Source organism: Argentina silus (genome assembly GCF_951799395.1).
Source record: "Argentina silus genome assembly, chromosome: 9".
Classification (NCBI taxonomy): Eukaryota; Metazoa; Chordata; class Actinopteri; order Argentiniformes; family Argentinidae; genus Argentina; species Argentina silus.
The window spans coordinates 11746666-11769793 of record NC_139663.1 but is presented as its reverse complement, the minus strand read 5'-3'; the positions used below and the strand labels follow the sequence as shown (position 1 = coordinate 11769793).

At 45.2% G+C, this 23128-nt stretch overlaps 3 protein-coding genes across 9 annotated transcripts in view; 2 read left to right on the top strand and 1 right to left on the bottom strand.

Moving 5' to 3' along the window:
- ep300b (EP300 lysine acetyltransferase b) overlaps window positions 1-5075 on the top strand; it is a 28691-nt gene extending 23616 nt beyond the window's left edge. For 4 of the 7 annotated variants that reach the window (XM_083676863.1, XM_083676862.1, XM_083676860.1 and 1 more), the window contains exon 30: window positions 255-5074. In XM_083676863.1, coding sequence (XP_083532989.1) covers window positions 255-3698 — 3444 coding nt within the window. In that variant the 3' untranslated portion in view covers window positions 3699-5074. Of the gene's footprint in view, window positions 1-254 lie in introns of all 7 variants that reach the window. The other 3 variants (XM_083676861.1, XM_083676859.1, XM_083676857.1) reach the window with 1 other exon arrangement.
- Window positions 5076-8025: 2950 nt separating this feature from the next.
- cbx7a (chromobox homolog 7a) lies at window positions 8026-12195 on the bottom strand (the record flags this gene model as incomplete). The annotated part of the gene is made up of 6 exons (XM_083676874.1): window positions 11884-12195; window positions 10699-10742; window positions 10294-10359; window positions 9972-10038; window positions 9246-9558; window positions 8026-9050 (listed from the first exon to the last, which is right to left on the bottom strand). Exons 1-6 carry the CDS (start codon window positions 11950-11952, stop codon window positions 8026-8028), a joined length of 1584 nt encoding a protein of 527 aa, XP_083533000.1. The 5' UTR covers window positions 11953-12195.
- Window positions 12196-15152: 2957 nt separating this feature from the next.
- Window positions 15153-17180, top strand: desi1a (desumoylating isopeptidase 1a; the record flags this gene model as incomplete). The annotated part of the gene is made up of 6 exons (XM_083676886.1): window positions 15153-15243; window positions 15675-15696; window positions 15871-15940; window positions 16228-16337; window positions 16420-16542; window positions 17093-17180. 6 exons carry the CDS (start codon window positions 15153-15155, stop codon window positions 17178-17180), a joined length of 504 nt encoding a protein of 167 aa, XP_083533012.1.
- Window positions 17181-23128: the final 5948 nt, after the last annotated feature.

The following is a 23128-nucleotide window of genomic DNA, read 5'->3' as shown; positions in this document are numbered from 1 at the left end:
GTAGGAATGGTGTATGATGGTAGAGGAGTGGTATACAGAGAGGCTCATTATGGGGTGGGTAGGGATGTTATTGCTCCTTCACTGTTTATATTCAAGGTTGTTTTGTTCAAGATTTTTTTAGGTTTAACCTGGAATAAGTTTGAATAAGACAGTAGTTAGACCATGCCTTATTACTGAAGTGTAATACAATTGTGATTGGGCTGTTCTCACACTCTCCCTTTCTCTGACCCCCCCACCGCCTTCTTCTCTCTCAGGACTACGACCTGTGTATCACCTGCTATAACACTAAGGGCCACGAACACAAGATGGAGAAGCTGGGTCTGGGTCTGGACGACGAGAGCAACAACCAGGCAGCGGCAGCCACTCAGAGCCCCGGGGACTCACGCCGCCTCAGCATCCAGCGCTGCATCCAGTCCCTGGTCCACGCCTGCCAGTGCCGCAACGCCAACTGCTCCCTGCCGTCCTGCCAGAAGATGAAGCGCGTGGTCCAGCACACCAAGGGCTGCAAGCGCAAGACCAACGGCGGCTGCCCCATCTGCAAGCAGCTGATCGCCCTGTGCTGCTACCACGCCAAGCACTGCCAGGAGAACAAGTGCCCCGTGCCCTTCTGCCTCAACATCAAGCACAAGCTGAGGCAGCAGCAGCTCCAGCACCGGCTCCAACAGGCCCAGATGCTGCGCAGGAGGATGGCCAGCATGCAGAGGGTGGGCCAGCCTGCCTGTGGCAACGGAGGGGGAGCTGTCGGAGGACTTCCATCACCTGGGGGGAACAACGGCACCACGGCCCCCAGTACTCCCACGTCAGGTGGGACTCAACCCCCGACGCCACAGACCCCCACCCAACCCAACCTACCTCCAGGCCCCCAGCAAGGGATGGGAGGTGGGGGTGGTCCTGGACCCCAACAACAACAACAACAACAGCAGCTACAGCAGCAGCAGCAGCAACATCAACAGCAGCAGCAACATCAGCAGCAACAGCAGCAGCAGCAACAACAGCAGCAGCAGCAGCTCCAACAGCAAGGCGGGATGCCCCCCCAGCACCACCACCATCAGTTCCAGCCGATGCAGCAGGGTGGAGGAGGGGGGATGATGAGCTCCCCACAACAACAGCAGATGGTCCCTCAGGTCCAGCAGCAACAACAACAACAACAACAGCAGAACCAGAACCAGGCCCCCAACCCACAGCAGCTCCAGCAACACCCCAACAGCCTGCCTCCTTACGCCAACCGACCCCCAGGGTCCTCCCCGCACCCCCAGTCCCAGGGCAAACCAGGGCTAGGCCCAGCCACGCCGCCTCAGCAGCAGCAGCAGCAGCAACAACCGCAGCAGCAGCCACCCCAACAGCAGCCCAACCCAGGCCAGCCCTCCATGCCCCAACAGCAGCAACAAACTCAGTCGGGTCCCCCTCCAGCCGCTGTGGAGATCGCCATGAAGATCCAACAAGTGGCGGACGCTCAGAGGAAGATGGCCCTGCAGAGGCAGGCAGCCCAGGCTGCTGGGATGATCCCCCCCGGCCCTCACCCCCACCACCAGCAGCCCCAGGGCCAGATGGGTATGGCCCACCCCGGGGTGGGCATGGTGGGGGCCCAGGGTCTGCCTCCCCAGGCTCAGGCTGCTGCGGCCGCCAGGGCCCACATGGAGCAGCAACAACAACAACAGCAGCAACAACAACAACAACAGCAGCAACAACAACAACAACAACAACAGCAGCAACAACAGCAGCAACAACAACAGCAGCAGCAGCAACAACAACAACAACAACAACAGGCTCCTCCAGGAATGATGGTTGGGGCCGGACCCATGCAGGGGCAGCCTCAGCAGCCTAACCCCCAGGGCCAGCTGCCCCCACAGATACAGCTCCAACAGCAGAGGGCGGGGGTGGGGCCTCCTCTCCAGAGCCCCCAACAGCAGTGGGCCGGGCAGGGCATGCCACCTCAGAACCCACAGCAGAGGCAAGCTATGATGGGGCAGATGGGTCACCCAGGCATGGTGGCGGCACAGCAGCAGCAACAACAACAACAACAACAACAGCAGCAACAACAACAACAAATGCAGCAGCAGCAAGCTCAGGCGCGTAGCGGCTTAATAGGCATGGTTCAGCAAGGTGTAGCGGGGGTGCCGGGTGGTGTGGCCGGGAGCGGTAACCTCCCCCAGGCTGCCCTCCACGAGCTCCTTCGCACCCTCCGCTCCCCCAGCTCACCCCTCCAACAGCAGCAGGTCCTTAACATCCTCCGCTCCAACCCCCAGCTTATGGCTGCCTTCATCAAGCAGAGAGCCTCCAAGTACAAGGGGGCGCCTGGAGCCCCGGGAGCCCCCGGAGGGCCGGTTCCTGGTCCCGCTGGAGTACCTGGAGGTATGGGTAGCCAGCAGGTCAACGTGAATGTGAATGCAGGAGCCGGTCAGGCAGGGATGCACATGGGTCAGGGTGTCAACATGCCCTCCATGGCCCAGCTGCAGCAAGCCCAGCAACAGCAGCAGTTACAACAACAACAACAGCAACAACAACAACAGCAACAACAACAACAGCAACAACAACAACAACAGCAGCAGCAGCAACAACAGCAGCAGCAGCAGCAGCAACAAGGAGGGATGCAGCAGGGCCAACCGGGAGGGCCTCAGATGGGGAGGCCTATGCTGACTGGTTTACAGCAGCAACAAGTGGCAGCACTTCAACAGCAGCAAGGAGGGATGCAGCAGGGCCAGCCGGGAGGGCCTCAGATGGCCAACATCAACCCCCAGTTCAGAGAGCTACTTATGAGACGGCATCTCCAACAACAACAACAACAACAACAACAGCAGCAGCAACAGCAACAACAACAGCAGATGGGGAATCATGCCCAGTTCCAGCAGCCCCAGCCCCCCCAGCAGCAGGGCTACATGGGCCAGCCGGGCATGCAGCCGGGGCAGCCTGGGCAGGGCCAGCCTGGAGGTCCGCAGCAGCCTGGAGCCCCGCCAGGGCAGCAGCAGCAGGGTTACCCAAGCACAGTGGCCGCGGCCGTGCTCCAACAGAGGCTCCAGCACCAACATCACCTACAGATGCAGCAGCAGCAGCAGCAGAATGCCATGGCAGGCCTCCAGGGGGGTGATGGAGGGCCAGGTGGAGGTGGGCCCCCTCAGCAGCAGCAAGGCCCCCAGCCCCCCCAGGGTGGCCCCCAGCCACCATCCTCCCAAGCTCTCCTCCAGCAGGCTATTCACCAGAGGCTGCTCCAACAGCAGCAGCAGCATTTAGGTGGGGGCTCGCCGGCCCAACACAGTAGTCCTATGAGCCCTCAGCAGCAACAACAGATGGCCCAGTCCCCTCACCTTCAAGGCCAAACGCTGCCTACGTCCCTCAGTAACCAGGTGCGCTCGCCCCAGCCCTCCCCGCGACCCCAGTCCCAGCCGCCGCATTCCAGCCCTTCCCCCCGCATGCAGCCCCAGCCCTCTCCTCACCACATCTCCCCACAGACCCAAACGGGCTCCCCGCACCCGGGCCATCTGAACCAGCACCACCCTGGTATGGTGGTCCCTTCTCAACAACAACCGCCCCAGCAGCAACAGCAGAACTCTATGGACCAGTTTGGGTCAGACCAGAACGCCATGCTGTCTCAGCTCAGTGGGATGGGCGGTCTCCACGGGCCTGGAGGACCTGATATGCTGTCTGGGAACAGCCAGGACCTCGGGCAGAACATTAATCACAACACCTTAGACATCATGTAGCGTGTCATCAATGTGCGCTGTGCAGGACTACTACTGCACCCAGGACAGTGTTATTAGCCTTTTCTTTTTTTTACTATTAATGTTATTTAATATGTTTTCAATAAAAATACATTGAACTGAACTTCCTATGGGAGATGCAACAATAAATCAACAAGTCGATGAATGAATAAAATAAATGAATGGTAAGTTATTGCTGTTAATATATTTTTTTGCCAATTGTGTACAAAGAGGGGGATGGTATCTCTCCCTTAGAGAATACAAACACAGGTAATATTTTTTGGGGTTGGGGACAATGGGAGTATTTGCCTTTTTTTAAGAAATGTTTTTAAGATTTTAAAAGTGGCGAAAAATTAAAGAGCAAATGATTTAATGCAATGGACTTTTTTTATTGTATATTTTTCTTTCTCCATGAATCAGTCTGTCATCAGTTTTGCTGATGTGATGCGGATTATTATTATTATTGTTATTATTATTAGAAATCCAAACATCATGCATATCTTCCTTTTAAAAGTTTGGGTTTGCTTTACTTTATTTATTTTTTAATTTTTTGACGGTTTGTTGGTTGGTTGTACCCTAAGACTGCTACAATTCACACAGAATATATTTTTGTTATTGACTGTTGAAATGGGGGGTGGGGTTATTTCATTTCACTTACGATGTCGTAGGTTGGGCTTCTCTAACCTGGAATAAAATGTCAGTGTTTGTGGTTTGAGGGTCTTGCTGCGAGTTTCAGTGAGCCAATGGACACTACATTTGAAATGCCCTAGCCATTGGACATCATTACTGGAAGGGACATTCCTCTCAAAAACACGAAAGCCCTCACCCTTGAATGTGTGCGCACTCCTTCCTTTGAAGACACTGGAGGTGGTGGGGGAGGCACGTACCTATATGCCTGTAACGTTACGAGCATGGGGGGGTGGGGTGTAAGGGGGCATCCGCCAGTGTGCAGGACGCTACTGTTCTGGGAAGCTGAGAGAATGGATCTTAATGAACTGTGTTGCACAGAAATGAGGAAGAGGAGAGACGTGAGAAGTCTCTCTTTGCCTCCTCGCTCCAATGCTGCTCCCTCTGGACTTGAAACCCCCCAGCACAGAGCTCCGATGCACTGGTCCCCATCACCCCACCCTCCTCCTGCCCCGTCAGAAGGTTATTGCTGTCCCTCCTCCTCCCGAACCGCACCCAACCCCACCCTCTTGATTTATCTTTCTGCTCAGAACTTTGGGAGTTTTATTTAATATTTTTTACTGTACAAAGAAAACACAAACTGTGGACTCAAATACTGTTTTTTATAATAAAATGAAAATGACAAATATATTATGTGTGCTGAATGTGGCTTTTACAAATATTGTTGTATATTCTACCTACAACAGTACTGTAGTACGCTAGATATCTTTTGGAGGTTAATTAATTGAAGGTTTATTGATATTCAGGTTTGAAAGCGGAATGGAGGAGAGGATGACTGGATTTATCAGCAAAAATACCACAGAGCCACATGATGTGTATCGAAGGAACAGAGGGTCAAAGCCTGCTATTGATATATAGTACCAAAAGAAAGGCTACACAAAATGTTGAAAATGTAAGAGCCTGGAATCGAAATAGATTAAATTAGGATTTTTTCCCAATGATCTACACAGCCTACGGGACAAATTCAAAGTGAAAGAACAGTTCCCAAAGATTGCAAATTAAAAATTTAAAACAGAAGACCTGTTTGGAAAAGTTACTCAATAAGTTAAATGCACACACTTCCTCTGCAGCCCCAACCCCTACAGGCCACCACCCCAAACCCCTTCATTCCCACCGTGGTAAAGTTAGTTTCATACTGGATATTTGTCATTTGGCTCTTCAACTCTCAAAAGCTCTTTAACAGTGCATTCATTTAACCTAAGATTGAACTCTGATGGAAAAAACATGTATGATGTTGCACAAGGTTTATTTTTTTCTTATTCTTTTTTAAATGTAAACTTCAATACTACTTTATCCATACAATAGAGATCTAAAACCAACTTCAAACTAAGACACAAGACACACTGGCAAGGTTGCACAGCCTTTGTTTAAAAAAAAAGAAAAAGAAAAGGATTCTATGAATTTCTATGATTTGTTCTTTTCTTATACATTCTATAGCATTTAAACTGCATGATAGAATGATCTAAAACCAACGACATTCAAACCAGAGACACTGGCAAGGTTGCACAGCCTTTACTTTAATTAAAAAAGGCTTCTAAGAATTTCTATACATTTTGCTTTTCTTTAAAAGTCAATAGTATTTAACCGTGTGATAGAATGATCTGAAACCAACTTCATTCAAACCAGAGACACACTGGCAAGGTTGCACATCCTTTGTTTTTCCAAGAAAAAGCTTCTATGAATTTATATGAATATTTATTTTCTTTCAAATTGTATACCATTTAAATTGCATGATATTAAGATCTAAAACAAACTTCATACAAACCAGAGACACACTAGCCTGATTGCACAGCCATCACTTTACCCAAAACTGGCTTATGTAGATTGATTTCGTCTTGTCTCTCTCTGTCCGTCTCTCTGACTGTGAGTGGTCTGGATGACATCAGTAGGCCTGTTAGAATCCCACTTGGTTTCTAGTCAGGGTGATGAATCTGAGTGAAATTACCCACAATGTATTGTTTTTTCATGTTAGCAGGGTCAGAGATGCTGGGCATGAGTCCTATTCGATAGATAGTTAGATTTGCTGGGTAGTTTAAAGAAAGTGAAATCGTCGAATTATGGTAGCGATTACATTTAGAGATGGTTTGGTTGGATGGATAGAATGTTAAATAGTCTGGGGTACTTAAGTGGAGTGGGTAGAGAGTTGGTTGGTTGAGTGGTAGAGATGGTTGGTTTTTGGAATTACAAAAAGCGTAATTGTATAAAAGGTAGGTATCAGAAAAATAATACTTATCCATTGTATTGCATCCATGTATGAAATATACTATATAAAGTTTGATTTGATTTGAAAATATTTGATAAAGTCAAAGACCAGGAACAGGGTATAGCAGCATGCAGCTAATCCAGTGAAATTTCTACAATACATTTTCCCCAGTTCAGCACACTCAATTACTGACCACTTGACACTCAAGAATTATTTGGCCCACAACATATCTTCCGGAGTCAATCATGCCCCCTAGTGGTGACAAATGGTGGCACAATGGCTGTGCATCAATGTAGTTAGTGAAGTAAGCATAATGTAACTGCCAAATAGTGGTATTAATTGTACAGGTGCATGCCATACTCAAACTACCCTGTTAAATAAGTAAAGACAAATAGGTTTATGTATGTATTTATTGGAAATACAGTCAAAATAAAAAGGCATTTGTTATAGAGAAGACATATTTGACAAGTCATCATGACCAAAAGATTAATTTCTCGACACGTGACATATAATTTAAATTAGCTTGTACATGTGACATGCGATAAATAGCCTACAATCCTAAAGTACATTTGTGTTTCAGTTTGGACATGTCCTACAGTATCATAGTGGTGTAAACTGATATCTCCTCTTTACAAATGCACAAAGGCTTAGCAAGAGGGGTGGACTAATGGTTGGTAATACAAAAATAGAACCAGGTATCCTTTTATACTTGAAAAGCAAAAGACAAGAGACAAACAACACAATAGTATACTTCTATGCAGTCAGCCTTCTTATTGAAATGCAGAATATCAACCCCTCTAGGCAATAATTCATTTCTTTGTTACAGAAATAAACCTCTTAAAATGAAATGGAGGACAGGGGTGTGCATGACTGATAGGGCATGCAGAAATTACTGTGAATACTGAGAAGACAGGAATATCTTTTTACAAAAGCGTACTTGTTAGAAAAGAAGGAGCGACTGAAACGACTCCCAAAAAAATCTTTTTGGGAATTTGAGTTTATCCTGAAATAAGGAAGAGACATTGAGGAAGTAGTACTGTATGACATTCAGGAGTCAACTGCTCTCATCTGTTGCCCTCTCCCCAGGCCTCTTCCAGGCTTCCTCTGTCCTCCCACTCACTCTGACTTCACTCTGACGCTTCTCCAAAACTCAAAACCACCATGTGAAAATTACCACCCATTTTTCAAAGGCAATATACTGTAGTAAGTAATCAAACAAAGAGTCAATGCTATTGATTAATCTCATTGGCTTTCAAAACATCTTTTGTGAGAAATTATATTAAAAATGTTTTTTCTTTTAAATAATGTTCTTAAAATGAGTGGTACATTTCACATTTTGGTTTACCATTTCTGGTATAATGCCCCCCCCCCCACCCCCCACCCCATCTCCTCATCCTCCCTCTCTCCTTTCCTCTCATCTCCTCTCCATCCCTCCCTCCCTCAGAACTCCATCCCACAGCCCCTAAAGAACCCTTTAGCTGCCAGGGCCTCTTTGAAAGTCACGGTCAAAGAGTTGATAGTCACGTCGGTTACAATCACCTTCCCAGGACTCACTTCTGCTGTGGCACTACCATCCAGAAACTCACTCCCCACCCTGTCACTCCCCTCCTCTTCCATTGCTGCCTTCACCTCAGCACAGGCCACTAAGACATCATTAGTGACGGTCCCACTGGTCTCAACTGCAATCTTTACCACTGAAGTGTCTTCTTCTTTCTCTAACTCTGCCTCCGAAGTGTTGTTCACTACTCTGTCAATCAAAGTATCTTTCCCTGACTCTGCCTTTGAAATGCTGTTGTTGATTACCCTGTCAATCAAAGTGTCTTTCCCTGACTCTGCTTCAGAAGTGCCGTTCACTACTCTGTTACTCAAAGTGTCTTTCCTTAACTCTGCTTCGGAAGTGTTGTTGTTGATTACCCTGTCGATCAAAGTGTCTTTCTTTGACTCTGCTTCAGAAGTGTTGTTGTTGATTACCCTGTCGATCAAAGTGTCTTTCTTTGACTCTGCTTCGGAAGTGCTGTTTACTACTCTGTCAATCAAAGTATCTTTTCCTGACTCGGCATCGGAAGTGCTGTGGCTGATAACCATGTCAATCATAGAATGTGTCCCTAACTGATCTTCTGCGGCGCTGCTGTCCACCACCTTGTCAATCAAAGTATCTTTCTCTGACTCTACCACTGTAGTGTCGTCTACTGACCCATCGTTCGTCACAGTAATGTCTTTTGGTCTCTCCGGGACAGAAACACAGCTCTCTGATTGGTCAGTTATAGCCATTTGTTCCTGTCCACTTTCAGAAGTACCACCCTCTAGCCTGTCAGTCACGATCATCCCCCCTGTGCCCATCTCTAGGGCTCTGTCGACAAAAAGGTCATCCACAAAGCCCATTGGAGAACCGCAGCTCACTGCCCTGTACGTCATTTCCTCCACATCCGGTTCTACTGTAGGAGAAGAGCTGCACTCTGACCGCCCTGAAAGCAGAGGGGAAATGACATCAATGCACATGACCACGAATTCAAACGTGATCCGTGTAGATATGCACCTTGACGTTGATGGATATGTGATGTTCTGATGAACCCGGATACTTCCCAAGAGAACTGTAAGCCGATGTGCAATGATAAAGCGAAACATCGTATTTTCATGAAATGTCTGATTAAAAAACCAACCGTAAAGACTGTCATCGTGTGTCTCTGTTGTGCATTCGGACTCCTCTCTCTCCTCATCGGCACCTCCCCAGTCATGTTCCATGGGGTCCCGTATGGGCTGGGACAAATTGCAGTCAGGCACATCTTTGGATGCCCTCTGTTTGCTCTTGCGTCTGACCAGGCGGCGGTATATGCCCAATCCCTCCCCGGGCCTGTAGGGTCGCCCTCCCGGCTCCATGTCAGAGCTCATGGACCGGGTGAGGGAGAGGCGGGGGCGAGGGGTGGGCTTGTCTGGGATTTTGTGCGCGCTCCGCAGGTCCATGCCATAGATATTCTACAGGAGGAGAGAGATGGCAGGTTAATATTGTGTGGTCTGACCTCCAGCGTAGGTGCTCCACAGCCAACTCTGGAAGCATTCACTGCTCGGGATCTCACCCGGTGCTCTGCCTCAGAGGTGGTGTACGTTTGTGTTGTCTCAGGGGGTTAGAAGTAGAGCAAAACACACATTTCTGCTGCAGCTGATGGACGGATAAAGTTATATTCTATTGGATTCTATCCTATTCTATTTTTCCGCCACTGACAGACTCAGATAAAAGTTTACGTTTACACACTCGGAGGTTTATTCTAGTGTCATTGTTATGATAAAACAACTTGTACAAACAATATGTGTAATTACTGTGTCAGTAACCTTTGAGATAGCACAGAAGGCTGAGGACCCTGGGACAAGGAGAAAGGTGAGTGTCCTACCCGCAAGACCAGTCTCCTGGGTCTGAGTCCTTTCCTGCGATATGCCAGGGCTCTGTCCTTCTCCTCCCTGCAATAAGGAGGGAGAGGGGGGGGTGAGAGAGAGAAACTAAACATGATGTCTTAAAAGCATTCTATAATACATGTCTCATTGTTATGGTTATTATGTTGTTTTTATTATTTACAAAAGGTAATACCAACTAATCAATAAATGCCAATAAAGCACAGTTACATATAGCTGAATTGAATGGGGGAGGGTGACAGTGCAGAATAGTTGAAGCAGGAATACTGCTTCTACTACCAGCACTCTCCAAAGACTACTCACTTCTCCTCATAAGCCAAGACAAGACGTGGGTCCAATATGTGATCTTCTGGTTCCCAGGTGCTGTATCTGTGAAACAGACACACACACACACACACACACACACACACACACACACACACACACACACACAATAAGCAATGATTATGCATGATATTATGGTACTGATATGTAAGGATATACAATGAGCGAAGATGTTCCACAGTCCTTTTCAAATTTAAAATGTACTGGTATTCTGGTTGTCTAGTGGTTGGTGATGATGTGAATTGTCAATGGTAAATACAAACATATTAACAACAAATGCAGAGGGTGTTATGCACTCAGATCTGTAGGCAGATGTCAATACGAATGTTTCACAGATGCTTTTTACACAGGTTATTATATCTCCTAACGAATAAGAGTACTTACTTAGGTGGCCATCCCTGCCACTTCAATAGGTATTCCACATTACCCTGGAAAGAAAAGAGGAAAGACACATTTAGCTCAAAGAGCAGTAGGAGAGACCCGAGTGTAATTAGTAAGCTTCTTGTGATAAAGTGGGAAAAATAGATGTATGCCGCTTTAAAGTGCAAAGGGGATCGCGTCATTTTCTTTTCAAATGGAGATTGTGCGAGATGACGTCAATGTCGGGAACAGGGGGCTTGGCTCGGAGCCTCGCGCTTTACTATTGTGATGACGTGATCGCACATGGGTACTGGTTGGTTTAATTTTACAGGACTTTCTGGAACATTGAAGCGATGGAAATAGGTGGGGCCATGGTAACATGTAAACAACTCGTATTGCGCAACGTGCTGCACAGTGAAGGTCTTCCCGTCCAAGTCCACCCATAGAGAAACATGATAGTGATGTACTGGATGCGTAAATATAATGGTGTTGCAATACGTATAATGTATACATGTAAATACAATCCCAATATTTATCTTTGCCCATATCTCTGTTGACGTTAAAGAAACGATTAGGCATACATGCATATCAAGATCATAGCATACGTGATCTGAGAAGAAATATAATCAGACGATTACAATATAATAGCACATGGTACATTATCACGTTATTCAATGGATCAAACGATGTGTAACATTACGCAGCAGTTTTACGCCGATACCCCATCTCATCGTCCTCTCGATTATCTTGCTGGCGTAACCTACAAATGAACTGCGTAGCTCCCACACATTGGCCGCGCTGATAAACGCGTGTAATCCCAAAACCCGCGGTGGAGACCCGATTTCGAGAAGCACACACACCCCCTTTACATTTGACAACGAGCGTATTTCAGAGCATAGCCTACAACTCCACTGAAAAACAAAGTGCGTCAACGCACAAAATGGCACGTCTCTTCCGCTATTTATGCATATTCATTGCAGTAACATTGTCAAACTTTAGCGTATTTGCAGCTGATATTCTTTTCGCGCAGTATCAATATCATTGACCTATTATATATTGCGTAAACTCCTTACAGAAACTGCGTAGCAATACTTTCGTGTAACGATGGCTCGTAACTGTACATATAGTACCCGACATCTAGGCTACACCAATAAGAGAAATAGCATGGATAATTATAATTATATGCGGAAGCGCATCCACATTTCTTACCTTTCTAACTCTCTTCTTGGTTATTGATTCAACTGCAAACACTTGTTCGCCTATTGATGACAGTTCCATCTCTCTGAGGCTGAGCTGGTCGCACGCTCAGAGTGACGCGAAATGTGTCTCTGCTCCGTGTTTTCCTCGTTCTTTCCAAGAAAAAATAAATTACCAAAAACTCACTGCAGCGCCCTTCTTCTCATTTAAAAACATCCTTTATTCGTTAGGTCTTCATCCTGCCCTCACATGCAAGTATTATTCAGTGTTGAGCGCTATTTCTGGCTCTCTTTCTGAGTTTCTAAAATCTGCGACACATCAACACTGCCTAGCGCGCGCTTTAGTTCGGGCGCGCCCCCTTGCCATTGCAATGCGCTGAGCCCCCAAGCAGCGCGCACGAGTCCGCGCACGCAGATGAGAACAGAGAACGACAACAGCAGTACTGTAGTTTCATAACCAATTCAACTTTGCTTCTTAACATTTAGGAAAACGTAAAAATTAATTTAAAAATCTCAGATTAACATTCTGCTTTGACATATTACCTTATAGATAGGGTCTGTTATGGTTATCATATTATTCCATATCAATAAGATTATTTAGCCAGGCACACAGAAGACAGTTCTTATTTAATGGTATATTGTTGAAGTATAAATATATATTCTAACAAGTGTTCATTTAAAACAATATGTTTTAGTGTTAAACATGTAAGGATAACAATGTAGGCCAAACCAAGTAATTGATCAAGACTAAGGTTTCCATCATTAAGCAGTGAGATCAATGTAAGCCTACATAAATGTAATGTGTTGATGGAAAGATATCTTATAATCTACAATATTATTTGTATTATTATTATGATTATTACTATTATATGTATTCCTTTTGTGTGGTGATTTAGATATAACATCAAAAGTCGGTGCCCAGCCACAGCACGAGTCTGAGACAGAGTGAAGTTTTATGTAACAGTTGAAAAGACATCGGAAGAGAGATCGGAATCTGAATTGGAAATGAAAGCCCTCTGCTCTTTGCTCTTTGGTTGGGGAATGCCTCCACCTCCAGCTGTGCACAGAATTGGTTCCAAATATGGCACTCTTACTAAAGCTATCCTCAGCAGGAGCTTCTGGAATGGCTGACAGAATGCTTCTTTCTCCTACATTGTCATGTGAAAGGAGATATGTAGCTTACAAGAGCGGGAAACACAAGGAAGGTTTCCAGAGCAACACAATTTTCTTCACCAAAACATGTAAAACTTCATTAATTAATAATTAACTGATGGGAAATAATTAGTTTACATAGACATGTTACATCCTTGTTGTAGGCCACATTTTATCATAGGTTCGTTTTGTTTACGTTTTGCAGCTTGTGACGTACCCACTTCCATACTGTATTTCATTATCCAAAATAACTACCGTATGAGAAAGATAATGCAGCCAATATCCACAAATAGCCCACCCAAGACCCCCCCACCCACCCCCCCCCCACACACACACACACACCACACTTTGATAATAGAGTAATTAGGCCTACAACATCACAACAAAGGTGTAGGTTTAGTCTGATGATTGGTCAATTTACGCTGAACTCACATGGGCCTCTGGGAGGCTTTACGCACCACTGGGAAATCTCCTTCCTCCTAAAAAAAGTGTTAATAACACAGTAATAACAATGTAAGAGATTGTAACATCACTGTTACTAATGTCATAGTTCAAACTGATACAGATAGATCATATTCTGAACCTCCAAAGGAGAAAATAAATTGCCCACTGTGCAACTTCAGTCATCGCAAAAACCACAGACCACCTTTCGTCCACAGCCACGCCTAGTCTCCACCCAAGCCCTGTCAATTCCCATGAAAAACTCTGGAGGCCCTGCCCCATTACAGTTTACCCATGCAGTGAAACACACACTGTCCTTCATCACAGAGTCTCATCTCCTGCACCTGGAACTCTAGCATCATCAACGAGAACTGGATGTCATAGTAACCGTTTCCATGGTGACCACTGAAAAGCTCGGGCCGGTGTTGGTAGGAGGTTGGAGTGAACAATCAACCTCGAGAATTTTAACCTCTGCCTCTGCCCCCCCCAACCCCCCCCCCATCAAGGGAATTAATAGTTCAGGGTTATACTTCTCTTTTTGTGATTACAAAATTGTATTTTTTCATGGACAGGCTACTTTTATGGTGAGCAGCACAGGACTGAGGATGGAAAAGAAAACAAGGCAGGAGACAAACACCCACATGCATGACTCATGCATGACTCATGCATGTGCCAGTAACTGTGCTCTGCTCTGCTCTCATATCTTTGTGAATACAAACCCCTGATACAGAGAGTATCTACAATGCACTTTACAATAATATCCTCAGGGCCTCTGCATTTCTTTCAATTACATTAGGTGTGATTCATTCAGTCCAGCATGCTGGGTGGGCATGGTTTGCACTTTTGAAAGTTTGATTGGTTACATTACACCCTAGTGTTTATGATAGGCTAGTTTAGAGCCCAACTCCTTGCTTAAAACCTTATCAATATGGTGAACATACCGGAGCCAGTTTTTCATCCACTAATTTGATGCCTCTCCTCTCTCTTTATGTGTGTGTGTGTGTGTGTGTGTTTGACGCGTGTCGTGTGTCGTGTGTCACAGACAGTTTTGATTAACCTGGTAGGGATGTGGTGGAGTAGGGTAGGCTTAGTAGTAGTAGTAGTAATAGTTAGGATTAGCTTGTAGTGACCTTCAATTCAGAAAACGGAAAAACTTTTGCTGTAAAAAAGCTTTTCATTTTCAGTTTATTGAGAAATCAATAAATACTATTATTTATATTATGAATGGACTATTTGAAATTCCACCGACCCCAACCCTGGAATCAACTATGATAGTAATGGTCCTCCTCTTGAAATTGAAGCCTGCACATCATCCCTGGTCCAACTAGGACAGGAGAACGCCTCCGCAATTAGCCTCTTCTCCACCAGCAATCTCTAATGACAGCATATGGCCGCATGGAGGCGCTGGTGCACTTTCTCAGCACAGTATTTATTTTTTACCTGCAGTAGGGACCACTGTCTCAGGGTATGTGTAATCAGCAGTTAAAATGACTATTTAACGTCAAAGGTGCAAAGTTCACTTCAGGTAATTTAGTTGCTCATCTCGTCGTGGCACATTTCTCGGAAGACAACGACCGGCGACGCAAAGTGAACAGTCAGCCTCTCGAGACAAGCTAACCGCAAGCGGTAACAAGCTAGTAGATAGCCGGCTAGATAACATACAAACACACATATTTTGGTTTCAACGTGATGGATAAAAATGCCACAACATACAGTGTACAACTGTATATATACGACCTGTCGAGAGGGATGGCTCGAAACCTCAGCCCCATTATGTTAGGTGAGTGAAAACTGGTAATCTTCCAGGGGAGGCTGCGCGGAGCGGAGGAAACCCCGGTGATGCGCTGTGAACGGAGGGGTCAGCTGGGCCTTGACTGATACTAGAGAGCAGTGCATATAGGCTAGCACGGCAGCTAGTTTTACCTGGCTAGCAAATAAAATGCTGCCGATATTATCATTTTTAACTAACGTTACTGTAGCTTGGAGTGCATTTAAATGCATTTCATGGTCAGTCATACTTAGAAGTGCAATGTGCATGTTTTTTTCTCTGAGACAAACATCCAACAGGTTAGCAAGCTAACGCGGTACAGGTTAATGAAACAGGTGAGCGCTAGAAGCTTGATAGACATCCGTGTCTGTGCGCCTCAGGCTCGGGATAACTAACATTCCATCATCCTCTGATGATGTCTTCTCCTTTGTTTTGTTTTACAGGAAAACAACTTGATGGAATTTGGTATGAATCTTTTTGACAATTTATTTGACTCATGTTTATATACTTAACACCATGAAAGCAATGCAGATTGCCACATTTGCCAGTGTGCAATTCTCCATGGTTCCAACTACCAAATCATGTCTAAAGCATCAGTGCTAAATCAGATTGTCTTCTACTCTGTCTGTATACTCACAGGCATACAGCCATTGTGGTGTATGGAGATGAGTTCTTCTTTGGAGGAGTGGGGATCTCCAGCTGTTCACCTGTAAGTCTAAAATGATATTATTCATCCTACAGCCGCTGTTTTTCAGATTGCCACATTTGACCCTCAGTCTTATCACAGGTCACAAGTACCTTGATCAGAGATATTGACAAATCCGTCAACTTGTATTGATTTACAGACCAAGTTTTATCTTATGACTTGAAGTTACAACAGAAGAGATGTACAGAGAGGGTATTTGGATTAGCGTTTTGTATGATACTTAAGGACTGTGTGTGTGTGTGTGTGTGTGTGTGTGTGCGCGCACGCGTGCCCGTGTGTGCGCGTTTCAGGGGGGAACGATGCTGGGATCCCCAGACACTGTGGTGGAACTAGGAATCACAGAGGTGTCAGAAGAGATCTTCATGGACTACCTGTCCTCACTGGGAGAGAGCACATACAGGTGAGGCACACACACAGGAAACACAGAAAGATACCACATCAGATATTACAATTACAGATGATTGAGAATTCTTCTTCCACAGAGGCGACAGGTACAGGTTGTTTGAGCACAACTGTAACACCTTCACTAATGAGGTGGCCCAGTTCCTAACAGGCAGGAAGATCCCTTCTTACATCACAGACCTGCCTTCCGAAGTGCTCTCTACGTAAGTATGACCCTCCCAGCTGATAATATGATTCTGTTGAGTCCTTTAGGGTTGGTGAAAACAAGCATTGTGATTGGCCGAGAGGCGTTCGAAGCCGTGATTTATAAAGCTGTGAACGATTATGTCACGGTTCAATCACCTATTATGATATTCCTACGCCGCAGTAGATTTGTTTATTATATTCCCTTGACAATGTTTGTAGTTTTGGGAACTATATTACTCTGTACAGGGCAGAAACCACCATAATCTATCACAAAATAAATATCTAAAACATCGTTTTCTTGTCACAATTTTCTGAGTTGTTGTGCAAACGTTGGTAGGGGTTTGCTGGCACAACTCCCCCTACCTGTGACAATATTGATGGTAAATCACGGCCTCTCAGGCATTATTGCTTAAGTAAAGTACTTGTTTTTGGTATATACCTCAGCCATACCTAGATTACACCAGCCAAAGTACTAGTGTAGCAGCTGAGCAACAGTTACACTATCATTAACTTGTGTATCTCTCTCTGTCCTTTCCTACTACTCTACCCCTCTGTCTCCCCCTGAAGGCCGTTTGGCCAGATACTGCGGCCTATCCTCGACTCCATCCACATCGCCCCCCCCGGAGGGAACGTGATCAACGGGCACCACAGCTAAACCGTCCGGCCTGTCGTCTCCGCACACACAGTCGTATTTAGATAGATAGGTTCTAATTTACATTTTCAATGGTTGGCTATAGGAGAGAGAGTGGAGGGTAAATCTAAGCGGGTCTAGTATTCAAATCGTCATTGCTTTTGTACTGTATGCTCTGGTTTACCTCGTTAGATTCGATTGTATGTGACTCCCCACCAGCAATGCTCTCGCGTATTTTAAATGCAGTTTGTTCCCTGTTTTCATTCACTGACCCCCCCCCCCCCCCCCTTATTCCCTCTTTAATGGTATAGTCCTGATCTCAGGTACTGTTACCCTGCACAACATGAACTTTCTTCCAGATCCTCCATTGACATCAATGTATGATTTGAGAAAGTTGGCCTGTATCTTAAGTGAGGGGTGCGTGGAATTCCTGTGGTCTAAACCACCAGCCACCAGAGGATGTGTGCTATATACACCTCTGTGCCTTCATTTCTCTTGCTTATGTGTTAACACAGGTTGACATAGGCATGTCAATGTTGTTTAGTGCCACTTCCATTTAGACAGTGGGATATGAAGGATTCATGATGAAGTACATACATTCTGCATTAGCTTGCCTTTTAGATGAAGAAACGGTCAAATGCCAATGCTTGTCTTCGAAAAACCCACAGAAATGTCTTGCATTATGAAAAGGAAAACAAGCAGGTTGGGAGTGGGACAAAGCATGAATATTCTTCCGAAATATGCTGCGGACCATCTGATCGCAGTGACTCTTCACATATTTATACTTAGGCTACTTAGTTAGAAAAGAAAACAATCAATTTAAGAGTAGATGAAGTCTTCTTGGCTATAAGAGGACTCCTGCCTTCAGTACTGGTTTACTACATGAGCCTTGAGAGTAGAGCTGAACAATATAATCTGTATACTACAGTATGTTCTGTGTCAGAGAAAAGCATCTCTGGTATGACATTGGACAGGTCATATATATAGCATATAGCACGAAATGGTGACACAGATGAGGCTAAATGATTCCACCAGTAAAACGGAATGTGTGTGTTCTAGAACTAGCTGTGTTCTAGTGACTGTGCTTTAGTTACAGTAGAGAGGTGGTCCAAGGCCTTCAGCTGTGTAGAGTACTGTATGTTGTTCACTTGACTTCACTTAAACAGCCTTCAACCAACCTGACCACTGAAATGTACGACACAACCCCTCCTTGTTTCTTTACACATATGCTATAGTGGGTAATTCAGGGTTCAAGTTACTGGCTGCTACAATGATAATATATTTCAATACAGCTATTTATGGATAATATATTATAGTTATTTATGATTGTTTATGTATGAGTCATATTTGATATGTAAAGTATTATTTTGTTTTTTTGCACCTCATTTGCTTATTCACTGTTGTTTTTTTAATTGTATCTACAAATAAAGCCATTGACTGCAAATTTTACTATGTGTATATCTGGTCTTATTATGACAGGACTTCCAGTTCATTAGATATCTGGTTACTGTTTGATTTGTATGCATTTGTATTTGAGATAGTGAAAACACTTTTCAGGAATTCAGACCGATTCCTCAAACGATGTGAACTAAGGAGAAATCTAAAGTGGAAAGTAGGTCATGGAGAGGAGAGGGTGTCCATTGACTTGAGAGAACTTGACCAAGGGAACATTGCGGTTTGCATGGTCATCGTTAGCATCAAACTCAATCACACAGAAGAATGCAAACGGTAAACAATCCAACCAAACCTTGTGGCTTGCACTGACTTAAACTTTCGCATTTGCATGACATCACAGCGTTGTTATGTTGTTATGGTCCTGTAAGGACAACATTTGATAAAGCCACATCCACAGCACATGCCACACCCATGGGGAACCCAGGATGAGTCAAGTGCGTGAGAGGAGAGAGCACTCAGGCTGTAATTTGGTGGCGAACCTGTCAAGACCAATAACACATCATTAGTGTTCAGGGACACAACAGAGTGGATGAGTCTTGGTGCCGTTCCACAGCTGTCCACCCTGAGGCGCTCTCGCTCTTTCTGTTAACTCTCAGTCCATCCGTCTCTGTTCCCCACTTTTTTTCTCAACTCCTGTCCTGCAGATTCCTCCCTTAGATCCCCCCATAGATCCCCCTAGATCCATCAGGTCCCCATAGATCCCTGTAGGTCTTCTTAGATCCCCCTAGATTCACTAGATCCCCATAGATCCCCCTAGACCCCCTTAAATCCCCTTAGTTCCCCCTAAATCCCCTTAGTTCTCTCTAGATCCTCTTAGACCCCCCCCTTAGATCCCCTAGTTCACCTTAGATCCCTGCCCAGGACTGGAGAGGAGAAACATTGCTCTCCTCTACACTAAGTTGTCAGAGTAGTGTCAGAAAAGGTGTCAGGTCATAATTGTTAACAAGTCACAACCTCCGTGAGAGGAACATTTAAGTCACACCCAACCTTCCGAGTGACAAACTGGTAGGTGACAGACAGTTTTTAAAAAATGTATTTCTCCCTAAAATGACTCACTGGGGTCTTGCGCCTACAGTTATACTGTTAGCATAAATAGTTGAGTGTAAAAGCTAGGTTTACATAATCTACAGTACTGTACATGTTGATGTTCTCTGCTTATTGCAGAACAGAAGAAGATATTCCATGTGGTCATAATTCATAACAAATGTGCATTCATTGTAACTTGGCATACCTTGTTACAGATTGCAGAGCAAAAGATTGCTCTGGTGCATTCAAGAATAATTAACCGCAAACACAAGGTCACACATACTCCAAGCCACATACAGTACACACATCAAAGAAACTGCATATTATGCCTGCAGCTATGACTGATGATCAGGGGGGGGATTTACAAAATAACATGAATAAATGTAACAAAAGTACTGCAGGGGTTTGAAAGCTCTTTCTCCACATTTTGTTGTCAAACTACAGGAATTCAGTTGCCAGAAGTTCACATTGCTCCGCCATATTGGTTGCCCTTCTCCACTCCACCTCTCTGCCAATCCTCTCTCCACCAACGGTTTAGCCCTCTCTTCCTAACCTCTCTCATCTCTCTCTATCTCAATTCACACACACGCACACACACACACACACACACACACACACACACACACACACACACACACACACACACACACACACACACACTCTAGATGTCAAGATGAGTGTACAGTGTCAATAATTTGTATTCAGCTCAGATGTCGATAGGTTACGCTACAATGGTGGTCTTGTGCATTAAAGAGAGAGCATAATGCTGTGAAAGCATATTTGTGTCTTCATTTGTTTCCTAACAAAGTCTAAAATCAATTTGCACTTTTCCCAACTCACAATACAGTATGTGTAATACATTCACACTCCAAGAAGCATAGCCTTTATCTCGATAAGCCCTCTCTTGTGAAAGAGATTTAATCTCAACAACACTACCCTCAATAAATAAAGGTCAAATAAAAAATAAAAAAAACTATATAAAACATTGTAACATTTGAAAACAAAGGAATAGATTAAAAGCCCTTGACTCTCCACTTCCTCGCTTCTGTTTCTAACTGGCCAGCTTTCTTCCACCTCAGGGACAAGCAGCCAGCTGTCCGGGTCACCATATGGGAGATCCCACGAGGACCAGGCCTGCTTCCCCTCACAGTCTACATCAAGGCAGGCTGAGTAAACTGCCATGCACACGCATACATACATTCATAAAGAGATAAATATACACTTCTCTGTTCTCCTCCCCTGCTGGTGCTTCACTGACTGACCGGTTTCCTGGAATGCCCTTGGGGCGTCTCATCTAGAGTGTGTGTGTGTCTGTGTGTTGGAGGAGTGTGTGTGCCTGACAATATACAAACAATGACCACAATAGGAACCCGTCCCCCGTCCCCCACACACACACACACACACACATACACACTATTCTTGCATATAGTATGGTGTTCTTTCCCGGCTTTGATAATATCCTGAGGAAACAATCAGAAAACATTGCATCAACACAAGATGAATCCGGGAAATTGCCTTATTTTCCCCCATCCCCACTTACACAGCAGTGGGCCAATCGATGGACTGCTATATATCCACCATTGCCACTATCACAGTCAAATCACCAGCAAACTCCACTCAGTACAGCATGCCGAGTCCTGAGATGTTCTATACCATATCGACAAAATGGATGGCTCATCATGGTACTTTACATTGAAAGCTCTGTCGATGCCTCTGTTCGTGTCCCCATGGCAGTGGGGCTCACAAACAAGCCCCCTGCCTCTCACTGACTCTGGGACTTCCACCCCCCCCCCACCCTGTCACATACACAATGCACTGACAGTATCATTTATAATTATTGAAAATTATTCTAATTTATAGTGTACATGGCCCATAACCATTCCACAGCCTCTAGCCTCATTGCCACTTAGTCTCACACAGCCTACAAGATGCATTGTTCTGCTGCTCTTTTTTGTAAATTTGTAAATTTGTTATTGCTATTTTGTTAATATTGTTAAGAGTAAATTTCTTGTCAATATTTGCCATTTATTTTTTATGTCCATGCACCAACCTCACCAAGTCAATTCCCTGTATGTGAAATATACTTGGCCAAATAAAAGAATTCTGATTCTGATTCTGATTCTGATCTGAATCCTGACCCTGTAAGGCTCTGTGAGGCAGAACAGACTGCATGGAAGAGAGAGAGAGTACACTCACAAGCTTGTACACACTTTTATACGATGTGCACACTAACACGCAGATATTCAATCTCTATGGCTGTACTATTTCACTAAGGTATTGACACGGATGATAGTGATGTCTGGGGTCGACGCTTGTGAATGTGGGTGTTTGTGAATGTGTGTTTGTTAGTGAATGTGTGAGAGAGAATTTCCCTGTGTTTGAGTTCCTAAATGTGTGTGAGTGTGTGTGATTTTCCCTTGTTGCCATGGTTAAATCCCTTCTATTCCCAATGCCCTTCTCCCTCTGCCCACCCCCCCCCCCCCCCCACCCCCCATCTCCCAGTCCTCCCCTAGTTAAGTGTGAAGGAATTGCAACAAAGCCCCATTAATTCTCAGATTAAGAGAGGTCTGCATCGTGCACACAGAGCTGTCTCAGCCTGTAGGGAGCCGCTCTGGTCCCCCTAGTCCCTATGCAGTCCTCAGGATTCAGATTTCGCTTGGAGGGCAAGTATAATTACCCATGGAGCCCTGGGGCAAAGAGAGAGAGAGAGAGACAGAGAGACAGAGAGAGAGAGAGAGAGAGAGAGAGAGAGAAACTGGGAGAGAGAGATTGGGAGAGAGCAACAGAAAGAGAGAAAGAGAGAGGGGGGGGCAGAGAGGGGGGGAGAGAGAGATAGAGGAAAGAGAGAGAGAGAAGATAGTGAGAGAGAGACCGGGAGAGTGCAAGGGAGAGAATTGAAAAAAAGAAGTCCAGCTATCTGCAACGGAGAGAGAGAAAGAGAGAGAGGGAAGGAGAGAGAGCAGGAGACCAGCACTCTATGATTTCACCCCAAATACTCCTTTCTTGTTGTATTAATCACATTTAATTTCCATAGGCATTAGTCAAACAGCAGCTTCCCTCATACCTTCCCTGAGCTGACTTACCACTGACTCCATGACCTGCTCTCAAGGACACTAATAATCTCCCTCCTAATGGAGAACCTGGCCCAGATGGCTCCCCGCTTCCCAATTCTCCATCCTTTTCCCTGACATGTACACTTGTCCAGGCACTTCCCTACCCAGATTTTAAAAGCATAGGATAGGTGTAACAGCCCACGCTTGCAACAATCCCGAGGCTTTTAAATCTGTGTCGGGAAGTGGACAAGTGTAGAATTGGGACGTAGGGAAAGACTGTTTAGAATTCCATTGCGCAGGCAGTTCAGATATTGTAGAAAAGTATGGTGGGCCTCCACTTGGTGGCGCTAGCTGAGAGCAGTTATAATGGGCAACCAGTGATGAGACTGTTATGATAACGTAGGGATGTAATGGTGGTGGCTGCATGTGAATATGATG